The sequence below is a fragment of the Propithecus coquereli genome, unplaced genomic scaffold (genome assembly GCF_000956105.1).
Source record: "Propithecus coquereli isolate 6110/MARCELLA unplaced genomic scaffold, Pcoq_1.0 Scaffold179, whole genome shotgun sequence".
Lineage (NCBI taxonomy): Eukaryota > Metazoa > Chordata > Mammalia > Primates > Indriidae > Propithecus > Propithecus coquereli.
In genome coordinates this window covers 6,660,510-6,679,891 of record NW_012142634.1, presented here as the reverse complement: position 1 = coordinate 6,679,891, position 19,382 = coordinate 6,660,510, and the positions used below count along the sequence as shown (strand labels likewise).

Sequence of the window (19,382 nt, the reverse complement as noted above, 5' to 3'; positions counted from 1 at the left end):
AATCCACCTGCCTCGGCCTCCCAGAGTGCTAGGATTACAGGTTGAGCCACCGCGCCCAGCCAAGATGAACGTTTAATAAACTGACCCTAGTACTGCAGTTATGTTACAAAGAAAAAATTCCTAAGCTTGTAGAAATACATACTGAAATATTTAGTTAGTAAATATTAAAATGATATGATGATTGGATGAGTTTCAAAAGGTCGGTGAGAGCGAGTATACAGATGAAGGAAGATTGGACATGAGTTGATTACTGCTAAAGTAGGATAACTGGTACACTGGAGATCATTATACTATTTTCTCACTTTTGTATAATTTTGAAATTTTTCATAAGGAAAAACATTTTAATGACCCTGAGTGCTCCCAACCATAACCCTAAAAGTACATCAACTATTGTTTCTACCAGGCTAGTTGAATTAGCAGTGTGTCTCTCCATATCTATGACCTTAAAGTTCTTACATACTTGCCATCATAGTATACATCACATTGTAGGGAAACTTTTTTTTTCTTTTACTTGTTTTTGTCTTCTACTATGAGCATTAGAGCAGAGATTTTGTCTTAACGCATGTCTGATTCTCTTGTACCTAGCACAATGCTATGTACAAAGTAGGTACTCATGTCTGTGTGTGTTTGAAGGACTGAAAAGACACATCGGGCCGAAGTTCATCTGTGAACATCCTTTTACATGAATGTTCTCTGCTGTACAGAACTGCTTAGGAAACAACTACCATCACCATTTACTGAGCCTGACTATGTGTCCAGCTTCATGCTAAACCCTTTACATGTGGTTCCTTCATGAATCCTCACAACAATCCTGTAATATAGGTATTACCATAGCAATTTGATTATATATTTGAGAACTCTAAGGCTCAGAGAAGTTAAGTAACATACTCTGAATCACAGAGTTCTAACTGGTAAAGCCCAGCCAAATCCATTTCTAGGTGACTCTACATTTCTATGGTCCTTTCTAACTATGCAAGGTGTCACCAGCACTTCTCCAAATTCCAACGTCCAGCACTATTTTAAATGTAGAATATGTTTTGAGCATACATGGTGAACGTATCACAAATTCTTCTTCAACATCGTATTACTTAAAAAGGTTTTCATGTGGTAAGAAAACAGCCATGAAAGTTGGCACCTATGTAGGAAAATTGGTGTGCCCTAAAACAGAGCAAAGGATCTAATATTGTGTCCTAAGAGATATGAAAGGACTTTGATTAGTTCTCTTTTTACAGGAATCTGTCTTCCTGGGGAACATGGCTTTGCTAGGTGGCAGTGTTCTTTGTGTAAAAAACTAGGAGAAAGGCACAGAAAGAGCCGGCAAAGGACCAAGAATGGCACGGAAAGATGGATAAAAACATATTTATCCTGGGAAAAACATGCTAACCTAGCGCAAGTAGAGCCCTGTGGCCTAACAAAGCTTTTCCTGAGTCTTTTTCAGATGCTCTTCCTACACTTCAAGACCTAGGTCTAGTACATAGGTCACAGGGATTTCAGATTTCAACTCACCACCGAAAGAAACTTTCCCCCACAGCTGCCCAAATGTGGAGTCTGGCATCCAGGAACTAACTCCCTAAAGGTAAATGATGTGAACTGTTAATACTGAAGGGCAGTCAGGCACTGGACGGGTTAGTAGACGAGGTCAGCAACTAACATTTATTGAGCACTTACTATCTGCCAGATACAGCGTTAAGTACTTTTTATATAGATTATCTCATTTTACCCTCAAACAGCCTACAAAGCAGGGTCATTTATCACAATTTTACTAACACAGAAACTTACTCAGGCCTACATGGATTCACACCAAATGGTGCTTTGCCCTGGTGATAAATTATGGCCTCATTCCCTTCCAAATCTGAAATTCTACCCTCTGTTCAAAAGCCATAAATCTCTTATCTCAGATACAGTTTTTAACAAATAATTAGTTTTCTTAGTCTACATTTTCTCTTCTTTTGAGACTAGGTAAAAAGTTGGCAACTGTTTTCCTGCCATCCAAATTTTAAATTAATTAAGCACACTTAGTCAATGTAAAAACTAAATGAGTGCAATAGGGACTGTTGTTCAATTAATTCTTTCAAACTTTGAGATGCTCACAAGGAAAAATGTAAATTTTTAAAACTATCAAGGTGTTTAGAGGAAGAGCCAAGGAAAGGGAAAAGAGAAATGGCAGATGAAAGCAGAGTTTACATGTTATTCTAAAGGCTGATTGGGGGAAAGTTGCTTCTGCTTTTGCATAATGCAGGAGGCAAAATCCCTACTACCTGCATGGACCAACACATCTCATAAGTCCAACCATCAGAAATTTGAACTCTTCCTGCTGTACACGATACACCAATCCACTATCAATAATTCAAGCACAATAATTGGTGGCAATGCCAATGGTCTAACTCTTTCAGATGTGACTTGGTGTCAGCACAAGGGTAAGCAAATTTCATAAATCCTGCATTAAGGAAGGAGAAAGTCTCACATGATTATAATTCATACATTCACAAATACGAGGTATTTCTACCATAGCACACTGGCCTCCAAAGACAGGTACTATCAACAAGATTCCCCTTAGCTATTCCTTGTTACAGCCACATGTTGGACTAAACTTTCTATTGAAATTTAACTAGAATGCTACATTTTTATGGCTGTTTTACCTTCAACAGAAATAAAATGTTTTGTTGTATAGTTACCAAGTCAACACTTTGATATAATCCAATAGCCTGACTGACACAGCATCTGCAGAATGATGGAGAAAGACTTTGCCTCCAAGGAAGGGGGCCGCTTTCTCTGCTACGGTCTGGCCCTTTGCCCATGACATATTTCCATCTGATTCTTCTAGGTCTGATCAGCTATGTTCCATCTCAGGGGATAAATAATAACATGTTTGTGTCAGATAAAAAAGTTACATAGCAAAAATTTAGAAGAAGATTATTACAGCTTTTGTGGGAATTTAACTTTCCTTGATGAGAGGGCCATTTCAAACATGCAAACTCTTAAAAACTTCTAACTTCTGTGAACGTATAATTCCTTTTCTCCATTTTTAAACCACTTTATTGAGCTATAAGTGACATGTAAAAAGCTGTACATATTTAAAGTCTATAACCAGATGAGTTTGGGGATATACCTGTGATACACCATCAAGGCCATAGACATATCCCAAAGTTTCCTTCTGTACTATTTATTTACTTATTTATTTATTTCTGTGGTAAGAACAGGTAATAGAAGATCTACCCTTTGAGTAAATTTTAAGTATACAACACAGTGTTGTTAGCTATAGGCATAATCCTCTATAGCAGATCTCCAGTATAACTCCTTTGGAATGACTTAACCTAAGGAACTATTCACATCACTGTAAAGATATATGTATAAGAATACTTGCCATGGCATTATTTGTAATAGCTAAAAACCAGGAATAATCTGTCAGTGAAGGAATGTTTAAATAAATTATGGTGCTAGCATATAATGGAATACTATGGACAACCATTAAAACTGACGTACATGTCTACTGAAACGCAAAGATGACCACAGTACACTGTTTACTGAAAAGAGCAGACTGCAAAACTGAATACAAAACGTGATTGCCTTTTTTGTAGACACACATATTAGACAATTGAAAGACCAGGAAGCATAGACTATAAAATACTAGCATTCGCTTTTATCAAGGAGTCAAGATAAAAAGTAATTTTTAGTCTCGTTTAATTTTTCTACATAGTAAAATCTTTTGTAACCATTACCAACTTTTATAAGACCCTCATAAAACAATAATGCTTATTCCATTTCTTTAAAAATTACTAGTCAGGGCATTTTGTTAGCAAATGGGAAGACAATTCTTGCTTTCTTGACTGTATGACCAAGGAAGCAGCAACTAACCAGGATGTGTGTCTATTCACATAACCCCCAGTCATACGTTATCATAATCCCACAGAAATGCTTACGTACTTTTCTGAAATTCCTCCAGTTTTTTAACAGCTTCATCTCGTTCTTGCCTAATTTTGTCACACTGAAATGAGAAAGAAAAGAAATGTTAAATTTTTATCATAAATTTAAAGTTTGGAAAGCAAGCAAGAGCAAACTTATAAACAATAGCAATTTTCTGAAAACAAAACAAAATTTAAAACCTTTGAAAAGCCTCACCGGTCACATGGTATTTGTACTGCTCAACCAGCATGGTATTGTGCCATTTGTATCTGGCCAGTTTTCTCAGACCTTCTAAGATACGAGTCACCTTACTGCTCATTATCTCCTCAGTAATAGACCAATTTAACATCCCTGAGTTAAAATGTATTCATTCTTTAAGAGAAGGTTTGTGTCTCTCTTTCTGTAAGTTAATGGAGTGAACACCCCACGCATCCACCAGTCTGCTTCCCAACAGTTTCAACTACCCAGAACACTGGTGCACACTTGTTAGTGAATGGAGAGACTACTAAATGAAGGCAAAATGCTGCCACACAGCATTTCCTCACCCAGGAAAAAATGACCTGTGTGTCCTCAGAACTCTGAATAAAGGAAGTTAGCAAATTAAAAGGAGAAGATAAAAATATTCCACAATAAGCATGCACCATTTACAAAACTGATTTTTAATTTAAAAATGTGGGAGAGCTCACTGAAAAGACTTTAGGAGGCAAGACCTTTTAAGGCAAAAATACTTTTTTCCCCCAGAGACAGGGTCTCGCTCTTCACCCACTGCAACCTCAACCTCATGGGCTCAAGCCATCCGCGCCTTGGCCTCCTGAGTAGCTGGAACTACAGGTGCTCACCATCGCACCTGGCTCAAAGTAATTACTGAAGTATGAGGACCTTTTAGGGTATCTGGTATGGAAACAAATATCTCATATTTATTAATGAGTTTTTTAAAAACCTAAAGTTCATTTATGAAGACTGACTTCAATTCATCCTGAATTGCATAAAACAGGCAAGTATAACACATTGCAGAGACAGGTCCATCAAAAGTACCTAAAACTTTACAAAGTGATTTTTAGCTATTAGAGTAATAATGAAAAATTTAATTTCCTAGGAATATCTTATTCCTTAAGAGTATCATATGAATTAAAGCACAACTTTAAATTATATTTGATTCCTAATATGTCAGATAAATACATTAGCATTTCATCCCTTTGGATGTTTTCTTTGTTTTGTTTGTTTTGCAGCCCCCTTTGCATGTTTTTAATTTCAAATTTCAGTGGCTAAAAAATTATGATGCCACTGGTGATGTGAAAAATCCAAATTAAAATGATGAGATATTCTCACCTATCAGAATGGCAAAAACTGAAATCCGATATCAGGAGTTCGAAACTCTCACAGATTGCTGGTGAATGTGTAAACTGGTATAACTATTTGGAAATAAACTTCTATCAAAATTGAAAATGCACATCCCCTATGATTCAGCCTTTCTACTTCTAGGTGAAATAAAATATATACCCAGAGAATCTCTAGTAATACATACAAAATAACCTGTACAAAAATGCTTAGCATTTATAATAACAATAAATCATGGTATATTCATATAATACACTATAGAGCAGCAAAAATGAATGAACTAAAGCCATATGTATCAACATAAATAAATCTCGAAAACCACAATGTTAAATAAAAGGAGTTGCAGAATACAAATCAAATACCTTGAGTACACAAAAACATTTCATATGTTTAGATATCTTTCATGATACATATTGCATATATCAAATATAAAAACATGACATGGAAGGATTCATACAAAATTTATGACAATAGTTGTCTCTTAGGAGATAGGGAGGAGAATGAGACTAAGGGTGGGTGACATAGGAGACCTTCAATTGTATCTGCTGCATTCTTTTATTTTTGAATTTCAAAAGAAATAACAGTTAATACTGTTGTTACATTATTCTCTTTTTCTGTGCTTTTAAAATATTTTTAAAATAAAAAAGTAAGAATCAAGCAGTTCAGTTCTCTCCTTTAATCTCTAAAGAACCACTGAAACATTAAAAACCCATCTTTGTTCATATGGGTTCATCCATTACAGCAAGAGAGTATGAAGCAAGTACACAGTGCTAAACCCGCAAAGCTGGTTACTAAACCTTGACATAGAAGACTATACTTTCAGGGGTCATTTTTTAGTTCATTACTAAATCTTGACTTAGACTCCCCCAAAATGAGTCAGGCTGAACCAAATATTATTTCCTAAAGGAGAAGGCATGTTCTTTCATTAAGGTTTCCCTGTAGAAATCTATCTTCCGTACACGCAAAAAAAAATCTAATATAGTTTCTATTTCCAACCTACCAGATAAACTACATTTATCATTTTTTGGTGTTTAAAATTCTGAACATTAGAGTTCTAGATTCTCATAAAAGCTTTTCTTAGAACCTTCCATAACCCAAGTGGACTACACCAGACAGTATAATTAACCCTTAATCCTGAGAGACTGCTGGCTGTTTCAGAAATGTTCCTTTTGTTTTCCAGAATTTGCTTCTGTTTGTTTTGGACTTCCCCACCACTCCTGCTAGTCTGCTCACCCCCCACCTCCAACAATGCACAGTACAGTCAAGCTGGGGTCCCCAACCCCCTGGGCTGCAGACTGTACAGGCCTGCAGCATGTTAGGGACCAGGCCCAGGGCTCTGCTCTGCAGCCCCCCAACGGAAAAATCGTGTTCTACGAAACTTAGGAATGGGGGGTGCACAGCACGTGAGTGGCGCCTCCCCACTCCCACCCCCCATGGAAAAATTGTCTTCCATGGAACCGGTCCCTGGTGCCAAAAAGGTTGGGGACTCCAAGAAGGCACAGATAGAAACCTAATTTCTGACCAGATTCAAATTCCTGAGTTGTCATTGCCAAATGAAATACACCTAGTGTTTTAATTTCAAATTAATTCCATATTTCTCAATCTGCCATCTCTGAAAAATGGGAAATGCCCTGTGAAAAACTGTCTTCATCTAGGAGCTGGTGCTTGAGAGTGTTGCTGCTGACTTAATGTCACTTGGGTCATTCTATGTCTCTCTCAAAATTTTACCTGAAGGAATTAGAGGTTTATTCAATTCTCACTTACATCAAATAGCCAGGGTCTTCACTGAGACTTTGTGTGACAAGAGCATTAAACAGGAATGGTGCTCTATCCAGTCAGATCTGAACAAGACCACCAGTGGACATCACACACAAACCACCAAGGCACCTACCATTACTGTTAATTAGCAATTGTAGGTAGGCCTGTACCAGTTGGTCAGAAGTAAGACTACGTCCATGCTCTCTGCTCTTAAGGCCCAGGCAGACAGGCTCTGGTTAATAACAGTTCTCAGTATCAGTTTTTTTATTCTAACATGAAGGTACCCCATTTCTATAGTTCGGCCATATACGTTCACCCTAACCCTATAGTTATCATCAGCAGATTCACAAGCTGTCTCCCAACCCCAGCTGTGTTCTATCAGGGGTCTTCATGTTGCTTTGCTTTCTATTTTCTGCAACCACATTATGCTAGAACTGGCAGTCACAGAATTTACCATCTGTTATGCTGAAAAGGGTGTGTGTTGGGGGTGGGGAGAATCTACGCATGCTGTAAATGCAGCTTATTTGCTCCAAACCAGAACTGAACAAAATATGGAGGACGTACCCATTGACTAAGCAAGAATTCAAACACCCACTTATTTCCTCATTTTAGGTGAACCCAGAAAAATATCTTGCAACCTTTCTCTCCTAGTACCAACAGGGAGAAATTATCAAGGATTATGGGCTTTTCAGAAGAATGTTTCATCTTTACACCACACAGAAGCCCCTCACCCATCCCACCCCTTACCCTGCTCACGCAGCTGCACCATTTGCAAAAACTGCTTCTTTTTTGTGTGAAAATTGCTCATGAAGACTTTGCAATAGCAACAGATGTTTTTGGGCCCACATCACTTAATTATGATGTCCAACGATTCTCTGTAGCTCAAAGCTAGGGTAGAACCCAGCAGAATGAGTGCTGGCTAGTGTGAGCAAGTTGGATAACGTTACATCTACTCTAGAGCCTCTATCTGGGCTCTTTATGAAGTGGTGAACTGACCGCAGGTTGGCCTTGCTCGTTTTGAAAGCCCTTAATACTAGAAGCCCTGGCTGTTTTCCAGATCTCCTCCTTAAGCCTCATCCAGGCAGATACCTGGCTTCTGAAACTAAACTAGGATTTCAGAGCCCTGGCAGACTGATTTGCAGAAGAAGGTCTCTGCAGTGTGAATTGGCATCTTCCCTGGACCAATCCCCCCTGCAAAATGGGTAGCTGAGTTCTTTCTCCCTCACATATCATCCAATTATTGTCAACACTAAAATGTCTGCTTAAAAGCAGAAATACAGATAACTGATACAGAAACCAACACATCTTTATAGTTGCTGTGTGTTTTATGCAAGAAAAACCAACATTCTGAATGGCGTCTAACTTCCACTATTCTAAACATTCATCCTTATCTCCCTGGTGAATAAATATAAAGGAGGATTGCCTATAGGAGTACATACACGTGCTGCATTCACACAGCTCCAAGAAAGAGGAAAATCTATACATAGGCAAGTACCTTACAGATGACTAAATTAGACTTCTAAGCAGGTATCTACTATAATCATCAAATGTCTCTGTTTCTTTTTTCTGAAAACAGAACAAATTTACACAGGACCCCCATGTGCGAGGCACTGTGTTAAACACTGAGGGGAATATAAGAACATAATGGACAAGGTGTTCTCACAAAACTTATGATCTACAAAGAAAGATTAACAATGAAATAAGCAATTTATAAGGACACTTGATGTAATGAGAGAAATACTACACTAAAGGAATATAGCAGAGGCTATAACACAAAGTCTGAGAGGTTTAACCCCACACCATTTTTCTTGAAGTTTATTTCTTTTATGTCCAGTTATAATATTTAAAGATTTAAATATGCATAGCACCAGAATTGTGTATATTTACCTGTTTTAGAATCCTTGGTGATGCAGTGAGAGGACCATCAAATCATTTTTAATAATCGACAATTCTATTGTTCCACCTATGTAAGTTTGGCTAGGACTCAACCGTGCTTTCCAGATTTCTACACACTTATCCTTTAAGACTACAATACACTAAATCATTCCCACTAGGATGGAATTCCTTTCACTCTCTTTCTCTTTTGGTGTTCTTCTTTCTTCCAATTTTCACAGGCAATAAAGAAATAGTAGCTGCCCCCCAAAGCTGTCTTTCAGCATTCTCCAAATTCTAGGTATTGTGTGTTAGATGGAAACACATGTCATCAGAACAGAGATCCTTGCTCTTTGTTTCTGGATAGATTGCTGTTAATAAGAGACTCATTTTCACTTTCAAACTGCTAAGTAATTACTTTTTCTCTGGCACAACCACTTGCCACTCTGTCTCAAAGAAACTGCATGTATGTGGATGTATTATGCATGAACAGTTAGCATAATGGATGCATATTTTGCTCTTTAAAGTGGCTTCTTTATTGATTTTTTAAAAAATAAAATACTTTGGGACCTTCACCTCTGAGTATCACACAAGAGTAAGAAATGTTAACAATAGACAACTGAGCCAGGATGCAAACAGTATCATATATCTTGCTTCTTGAAACATAAGTCTTGGAAAGTGTCTGTCTCATTCTCTTTTCATTCATTGTTCCTGGCACGCTGACAGAACCGCCTGATGCACTGTTACAGTAGCTCACCCAAACGACTTCTAATCAGCCCACTTAAACATTTATGCATCTCAAAACTCGATCTCAGAACATAATATTAGACATGCTTACTATTTAAAGGCAGACATTCTTCTATTATACAGATTTCCTTCTTTTTATGCACACTCCACACACACCCCCTCCACCCCGAGAAATGTGAAAGCTAGTCCATTCAAAGCTCAATGAGGCCTTTCCCCCATATAGGAAAAAACCCCAAACGATTATGACAAAGATCCTGAGTGAGTCACAAGAGAATGCCCTTCAATTGTAGAAGCATGACTAATATCTGAATGCGGTGATTGCTACATAAGCAAAGTAAACCATTTTATTCGGTTGATCCCAAAATACATCCTCTATTTTTCCATACTCAAAAATGTAGATTGGGAGAGTTGTTCACTTCAATGATAGGCTCCCTTACTTTTTCACGTGCTGTCGATAATTCCATTTAGAAAACGGATAAAAAATAATGAAAAGTAGCAAGTAGCCCCCTTTCCATAATTGCCACTTATCTTGATGTTAAAAAAAAAAAAAAATCTCAAGTTTTTTACATTTTTATCCAACTCACACTGCTTGTTTATACCCTATTTAATATTTTGACAATAAATTTTGGTTGATGAATGTGATAAGCACTTAAGAAATATGCAGATGTTTCATTACAAAAAAAGCAACTAATTCTGCATGTGAGAGAGTTAGAGAAGAGTTTGAAAAATACAGGTGACATTTAAGCCAAGCATTAAAGTCTAATAAAAGTATGTCACATGGAAAAGAATAGGAAGCTTGTCTTTCTGTTCTTTTCCTATCCCACTGCCAACCTCTGGGCACTCGCTTACAGCAGCATAATTGACTGCAGTGATTTGTCAACTAATTTGTGGCCCTCGGTGTGGTTTCACTTAAGAGTAGGACCTCCATATATTTTTCTTTATACCCAAATATTCAGAAGGTATTCAACAAAAAGTTTTCCCTTCGAAAAAGCTTTCCTTATAAACTCAAACAGATTCCGGTTCTATCCTCAAAGTCGGTGATAAAAATCACAAAATGGCCAACATTCCATTTTTCCTAAAAAAGGGAGAGCTGCAAAGGAGAAGATCCATTAAACCATTGGCCCACCTTTTCCCCCAAATCTCCTCCAATCATCCTTGGAATGCATATGTCAGGATCTACATGCATATGTGTGTATATATGCACACATATGTACACACGCATGGATTTTTCTGACATAAAATTGATTCGACATTTAATTTCCAGTTTTTCAACAAAAACCGACAGATGGTGAAGACAAATGACCCAGGAAAGCACTCAGTCTGATAATTTGCTGTGAAAAATTCAGGCGCTAACGATAAAGAATTAATAATAAAATTTGGACCTTTGTGGAAAAAGAGTCAATAAGCTCCCATGAGTTTACCTGCCTCTAAAAGAACACTGTGGTCAGAAAACCCATGTTTAAATTTAGACTCTGTTACTAATTTTTGTGTGATCTTGAAAAACTCACTCAAGCCCTGAGGTCCTGTTCTCTCCTCTGTGAAATGGGGCTGGCACAAGGCAGTTTGGAGCATTAGTTTGGAGCATTAGATGAGGGAGACAAGAGAATGTGGATGTCCCATAACAGCTTCTTAAACACAGCCTCTTTAGCAACCATTTTCCCTGAAGAGCACCATGTCCAACCACTTGTCTCAACAGAGGCAACTCTACACAAGGCAGAAAAAGATGCTACCCAAAGGAGTCACATCCACTGCCTGTTTCCACTGATAAGGTTCATGCCTTGGCAACAAAGATAGCTGGATTTAATGTGGACATGTGGAAGGGAGAAATATATTGCAATTTATTTTTTTTTCTCCCCCCATTTGTGTAAAATTTCCCCCACATTAAATTAACTATGGCAGAAAGAGTCTTCCTGGAGATTGCTATCCCTGACTGGTTTAACTGAACTCCGGTTTGGGGCCATGGGGGAAGGATGGCCATGTGTTATTTGCTGATGCTGACTGGACAAAGCTCGCCCAGCCAGGCACGAGAAAGCGCTTTCGCAGAGAAAATGGTGTTCTCCATTTACCACCTCCAGAACTAAAGCTGCTTTTACTCATTCTATGCTCTGTAAAAGGCTTTTATTATATGCTTCCCTCTTTTGTAATACAGCCCCCCTTTTTGGGGAAAAATCTCCAGTAATAAGCAAGCTAGTATTCTAACAGAAGATAAACAGAGCCGGTGAACTTAAAACCACTCTACTTTGTTTTACCCAACCACACGGCATTCCATATTGCTTTCATTTCTTTTCTTCTCGTTTCTGTTAATAGTTATTTTTAAAGAATTGAACAGAAGCAGGTCAATAATGCCTACAGATGTTACAAAAGTATTAGGCCATACTCTATGTAGAGAAACATGTAAACAGTTAATGGGCTGAGGTACTTTATAATCCTTCTTTTACCAAATGCGTTTTACCAATAATGCCACGTGCGTAACAGATGGTTCACTTAAAACCTCACTGCAGAAAGTGGCTCTCACTTCAACAACCATCATCCCTACCAACAGTAGATGCTTACAGAGCAACTACTACCTATTTTTAGGGCACTGCTTAGGTCTACAAGTAAGCAAGGATTAAAGGAGAAGACAAGAATAAACAAAAAATTTGATCTTCTTTTTCTTATGTTATTCTTTTATATCCTTCTCAATCGTATGAAGACATCTGTTTGCTTTCCCTCCTCTTATCGTCTAGGTTAAGTCAAAGAGTTGTCAGGAATTAACCCTTCAACTTGCTTTGTTCGTCCCCTCTTGGGACAGGAGCAGCTGGGAAAGAGACTCAATGGCTGATAACTTCTCAGCCTCTTTGTCCTCCTGCAAAGATGCAAGATGGTTGGGTATCTTAGGCAAGGAGGCTCAAGCTACCTGGCCTAAGCATCACCCACTAGATTCGCTTAGAAATTACGGGGCATCAGGGACCCAGGATCTAACCACAACCTCCCCACCTGTTTATATTCTCAAACCATCTGTGATCTGAAGTGGTTATGGTGTTAGAAGTAGAAATCTTCTTGTCAAACTATTTTCTGTGACCTTCTTACCATATCATAGATGCGTGCACCAGCCGCCTTCTGCCGTGGATATTCCTAACACCCACACTTACCATTCCCTGAATCGCGTGACGAAGGGAGAGAGGAAACTTAAGGTTTCACGGACACTAAAGATTCCGTGAAAGAGCAAAGGAGTCTTAAAACTAGGTGAAAAATAATGATCTAAAAATATATGATAATCTGCTTTGAACTAGAGTACTTACCATTAATATCACCAACTCACAGCTATATAAGTTGCAAATTAATATGAGTGAAAAAGTTAAATATGATTCTTAAGAGCCCAACAAATAATCCCAAATATGACACAAGTTTTACAAATATTTAGCTTGCTGCAAATTTTTATTATAGCTCTTACTCTGAAATTTTAAAGCTGAGGTTTCACAATTTATAGCAGTGATGACCACCTTTAATAACCTCTAAGGACCTGTTCTATTAATATTCTACCATGGACATTATATGTTTTGAAATATTTGATCCATCAAAGTAATTTTTAAAGTAAATTTTATTTATATCTGAAACCCAAAATGGACAGTTCTGCTTCCTCTCTCCGAGTTTTCATTTTCTGTTCAGTCCCTCTGTTTTCAGACTTTAGCCTGCCCTTCCCTTTGTCCTCTCCTTAAATTTATAAGGAAATATATATTAGCAAACATTCACAAATCTTAAACATTTTCGGCAACAAAAAGGATACAGTTTGTAAAGGTTAAGTAGAATTTAATTATTTAATAGTTAAAAAATAAAACTAACAGAGTCCCTGAAAATATTCACTAGGCTTCCCCATGTTCACATGGGTGTTTTTCAACTTCTGCTATATTATTCATATAGATAGAGGAAGTAAACACAGAAAAGGTTTATGGAGGTATTTGGGTTAAACACCAATAACTAATTCCAAAGAGTTCTCTCCAGGATCTAATGTGCTTAGGTCCCAAAGGTACATGTCTCAGGCTTTCAACACCATCACCAGAATCCCAAAGCTGACTGTTAGGGGAAAAGTGCAATTCCTGGGGACGTGAGTTGCTTGGCCTGGTGCCTTGCTGCACATTTAGTCGTGCAGTTAATCTCCCAGAGCTGCGCCCACTGTGGCAGGCCTGCTATTCTTTACCATCTGGAGCCTGGGGTTGATATTAGCTTGAACCACACATGTGAGAGAAAAGGGGGAAAAAAAAAAAAAACCCTCATTCACATTTAACTGAAATTGGTGGCTGAACAATGCACTATGCCGCCTAGGCTTTTACACATGTAAGAAAGGGGAAAAAAGGGTAAAGTACAAACCTTCTCCTTTGTTTTCTGGTTCTCTGCTCTAAGGTCTTCATATTCGCCTATTGCTGAAAGAAAAAAGGAAAGCAACATTATAACTCTACCAAAAGTTTACTGTCGGGAAACCTGGGAACCCAACTGACTCCCGTTGCCCACTTACTGGGTTGGAGTAGGGTGGAGAAGAGGCCACAGCAGAAGGGCTTCTGATTTTAAGAGTAAGGAAGAAAAAGAGATCATAGCAGATGTGAGCTCACCAAGCTAAATTTCAGTTCTCCCTAGGTCATAAGAAAGCTCCTTCAGCCAAGACAGGTGACCTAGGAGAAGTCACTTCTCCTCTTTGATGCTCAGCACCTGGTCCTGTGAAAGGATTCAGATGGGTGTTCCCTGAAGTTCCTCCCAGCACTATTAGTCTGTGGTGCCATCATCAGAGGTTTATTTAGAAAAACCAGCCTCTAGAAAATAAAGTAAGTTTGTACATTCAACTTAATGTCACACATCTGCTTTATTCACTGAGCAAAAAGTTTACGCCATGAGCATTCACCCAAGAACAACTATTTTCAGGCAAGGCTGTCAGTCATCAAGCCATGACCAGAAATCAGCCAGGCTCAATTCACTAAACTGGGAATGCATGTAAATTGTTTGAAAATATTTCCAACTATGCAGGAGAAAAATAGTTTTCTACCTAAAATCCCTTCTTGCCAGAAAAATAAAGTAGACTAAACCACCACATTCATCTTTTAGTCAAAGCACCATTTTTAGGAACCCTCACTGTTGAGAATATAAAGTTTAGAGCACATTCAGTGGGGAAAAAGAGAATGACCTAAGATCGATGATGGAGCCGAACACCTACGGTAAGTCACAACTCCTACTCACCCCCAGGGCCGGCATTTCACTGGCACCGGAGTCACTAAATCACCAAGCTTTTAAAAGATTTAACTGGGATTTATCTACCAAAAAAAACCCCTTCATTTTTCTTTAAAAAAAAAAAAGAAAAAGAAGAAGAAGACAAAGAGAGCTTCCTATTTCTACAAATAATCTAAAGACAGATATAAAAAATTTGACACCAGTACCTTCAAGAACATTCCAGATAATCTGGTCATTAATTCTAGAAATGTATGATTCTAACCACTAGGGCAGAAAACATCCCAGAAACAATTAACATGGTAAAGCACATATTTTGCTTCCTCCCACAGTGATCCAAAGGGTTCAGAATAGCTACAGTGATGGTAGTGCTGAAATCTTAAAATCCAATTGAGATTGACAAATAGTTATAGGATTATACCACCAAGGTCCAGAAGTTTTATTAGCACCCCGTAACCGTTTAAATAAGAATTAATGGACAATTTTACTGAAGCCACATTCCAAAAGAATCCCTGAAAATTAGCCCATAAAACAGGTGAAAGTATACATGTAAAGATATAGCCCTTTTGAAAAGAATTATATTTTGAACAGGAAAGACTTGACTGACCCCAGAATGAAGACCTTGGCGCAACCAGCCCCTCAGCCTCCACCAAACACAGCCCAACACCTGAGTATGAACTGAACTGTCTTCAGGTGTGAAAACCCAATGATACGTGTCCTCCTTCTTAACAGAAAAAAACAAGAACTAAGAGATCCGAAAAACATGCACTTACGCCATTGGGTAGTCTACAGTCATGGTCCCCAATCTTATTACTATAACTAACATTGTTTTAAAAATGTATAAATATTTTATTGAGAGACTCTGATTTAGGTTACTTGACATTTAAAGGTATCTGTAGATGAAGTTGAAAAAATAAAAACTGATTTAACATTCTATTATTGGTGACCTACTTTATACACATACAAACAATAAAAGCTTATAAAACCATAATCTTGCATTGACATTAAGAAATTTTTTTCTATTTAAAACATCAGATAATGGCTTTGAAGGCTTTTTTAAAATATTGACACTATTCTTCCATTATACTGCCAATAGAACCCAGATGAAACATCATAGACTCCCAATTACTGGGTCTTTATAAAAACATTAATTAAGAACTCTTGACTTATAATATTTTAATGGAAACCACAGAAAATATGCTTTCTTGTGACTATGTATGACTTTTTAAAAAAACAAAGCAAGGTACAAGAAAAGGAAGGGGAACGTATGGAAAGAATTCAACCAGTAGGTGAAGGGAAGGGGGCGACTGGGGGAATGGGCGTAAAAGAAAAATCTTTACTTCTATTTAAGTTAAAATACCAAACTCACTACCCTAAACAACATTCATACACTCACGCACACACACACGTGCACACAAACATATACACATAATGTATACATATATATCACAGTGAATAGATACCTAACCCCACCCTCAGTAAAACTGGCAAAAACTGAAGTGACCTGTATTATTCAGCTACTTCTTTTTTGGCAACGTTAGGGGGGGGTCACAGAGAAAGCTTTCTTATCGTTTCAGAACTGGCTCACAGTTCGAAAATTTTAAAAAAATGAGTTTCCACAGCTCAAGTGATTCGATAAGAGATCCTTCAAATCCTGAATTAACCAAAAAAGAGATGCATCTGACCAATTCTCTGCCATATGAAAGATATCCACAGCTTGAGAAGACATCATCGCTCATGTTTACAAGTGGAGTATAGTTCACTGTACTAGAAGGTCATGTAAGACAGTCATTAAAAAGTGCATCCTAATCCCAGCCTGAGCATCTAGGGGACCTTGGGCAAGTTAGTTAATCTCTCTGAGTCTCAGGTTCCTCATCTGGAAAATAGGAATAATAATTATATATCTCTCATAGTGTTGTTATTAAGAGTAAATGAGTTAACATATGTAAGAGTGTTCAGGCATAGTAAGTGTTCAAAACATGTTAGCCATGGTTATTACTAATGACACAACAAGTACCTCAAATCTTGTGGGCATGACAAAAAAAATTAGGCTGATCCCTCATGCTCTTAGTCTCTGGCTTACTTTTGTCCCACACGTACTGAAAGATGGCAGACCAGAAAGATTTCTGAAACCCAGGGTGTTGCTATCCTCCACCAAATACAGGGAAGAGAAAAAGGGCTAAAGATCAACTGCAAACAGTTCCTTGTAGTAAAGAAAGTGGCAAAGAAATGGAAGCACCTCTGAGAGCTGTGCTTGTCAATCTCGGCTACATGTTAGCATCACCTGGGGAGCTTTTAAATCACACAGATGCCTTGCCCCTCCCACCCCAAGACTCTGATTTAGCTAGTCTGAGGTGGAGCTGGGGCATCCATACACACACACACACACACACACACACACACACACACACACACACACACACATTCTTTTTAATTTCAGAAGTGAATGTTCCAGGCTGTACAGCCAAGATGGGGAACTACTACGTAACAGCATAGAATGGAAGAAAATGGAAGGTGGTGGAGAAAACAAGAAGAATATCGGGCAGAGCATGTGTTTCAAGAATCATGCTGCTTTTCTATTTTCTAACTCCCCAATGCCAAGAAAAGAAGTTTTCTTTTCAAGTTGCAAATCACGACATAGCCACCAGCCCAGGAGGCGGCTGAGTAGACTTAGCTCTTTCAGAAACGAGGCAACTAAAGTTCTTAACACCATCACCTCTGGCTAGGGTTAACAACAATCATGGTTTACCTGGGACTTTGTCATTTTTAGCACTGGAAGTCCAGCATCCCTGGACACCTCTCAGTCGCAGGCAGGCTAATCGCCCTGCCTGTAGCACTAGCTCCAGACCAGTATTTCCAACCAATACATTACAGACCTGCACTGTCCAATATGGTAGCCATAAGCCACAAGTAGCTATTTAAATTTTAATTGATCAAAATTAAATAAAATGTAAAATTCTTCAGTTCCATTAGTCACATTTCAAGTGCTCAACAGCACCAGTGGACACAGAACATTTCCAACACAACTTTCCGACCAAACCCTCCTATCTAGCTCTAGCTTCCCTCTATCCCAAGTGCACTCTTCACAAGGCAGTTAGTTAGCATACTGACAAAGCAAGCATTTCCTTGCTTAAAAACCTCCAAAGACTTTACCTTCAGAACCTGGAATCCCACTCTACTGCCCACCATTTAGCCTCAGAGGCCACAACCCACTTCACCACACCCAAAGTCTCAATGCTTCCCTGAACCCTCCAAGACCTTTCACATTTAGTTGCCTTTGCGAATGTTTTTCCCTCTGCCTGCGAGGTCTTCCTTCCCCATCTTCCCTACCTCCTCCTTTTCAACGCAATTAAACTGTTAATTCTTCTGAGAAGCCTTCCCCATATGCCTCAGGAAAAATCAGCACTTATATCTTAATATATCACCAGAGTAAAGTGTTCATATGTCTCTATTAGAACATCTACCTATAACACTATAAATTATCTGTGCACAGATCCGTTTTCCTGTCTTTTCTCTCACTCAAGTCATTGCTATCTGCCTTATACACAGCAGAATACCAAGTGGCGAGTTCATGCCTATACTGAATAAATGAATGGTTTGTATAAACCTGTGATGCAAATCAATTAAGCAAAATATTAACATTCCCATTTTACAAATGAAGACACAAATGCATAACGACGTCAAATCCCACAATACAAAGTGGTGGAGACAGAATCAGTCTACTGATTCCCAAAGACATTCAAGTCAAAAGAAGAAAAAAAAAAAAGGTACTGAGCATTACTGCATGCAATGTGCTAAAGCACTAGATAAGAAACAATCCTCTTGGGTGAAGGCTATGTCTTCATCCATCCAGATGCTCACTGGTAGCACATGCCTGAATACAGTAGCACATGTGATAAATATGTGTTAAATTAAGGAAGAATGGATCTAGGTCTTCACATGAGCAAATCAAGATACAGCATATATTCCCTTCCCCATAGTAAAAAGGTCTCTTACATCATATGTTATATCAGGATACTTAATAAAATGAAGCTTTAGCCATCAAATGTAACCAGAAAAACACTGCCTCATGAGATCTTCTAATGTAGATTCTCACCCATTGAGTATATGTGAGTCTTTGAGACTCAGGAGGGCTTGAAACACTCTTATTAACAGGAAATAAGGACATGGGTCACAAAAGATAGTGCTCAATTAGGACATTATTCCCTTTTGCACACATCCCGATGGGTCCTCTTCTTAAAGCCAGAGTAGAAAGTCATTTATACCTCGCTTGTTAATTAAAACATTATGAAAGCCAGGGAAAACACTGCTGGAAAACCTGATCAAAAAATAAAGGTGACATATTTCACATCTGAAAAGAAATTATGGTAATCCTGAAATTTACTCATTACATGGTAGAACACACAGTCCAGTGTTAATAAATTAATGATGCCTAAGAAGTACTCTCACAAACTATATTAGTGACTTCAAATTAACCAACAGGAAGGAAGGAAACTCAGTATCTTGTCTGTGTTCTGGTCTGGCATGTAAGGAGCTTATAAATCATCACTCCATCCTCACAACAACAAAAA

At 38.2% G+C, this 19,382-nt stretch overlaps 1 protein-coding gene across 1 annotated transcript in view; it reads right to left on the bottom strand.

Annotated features, from left to right (window-relative positions):
- SHTN1 (shootin 1) overlaps positions 1 to 19,382 on the bottom strand; it is a 112,210-nt gene that overhangs the window by 76,419 nt on the left and 16,409 nt on the right. The window contains exons 2-3 of the mRNA XM_012642390.1: positions 13,966 to 14,018; positions 3,925 to 3,985 (exon numbers count right to left, since the gene is read on the bottom strand). Coding sequence (XP_012497844.1) covers positions 3,925 to 3,985; positions 13,966 to 14,018 — 114 coding nt within the window. The remainder of the gene's footprint in view (positions 1 to 3,924; positions 3,986 to 13,965; positions 14,019 to 19,382) is intronic.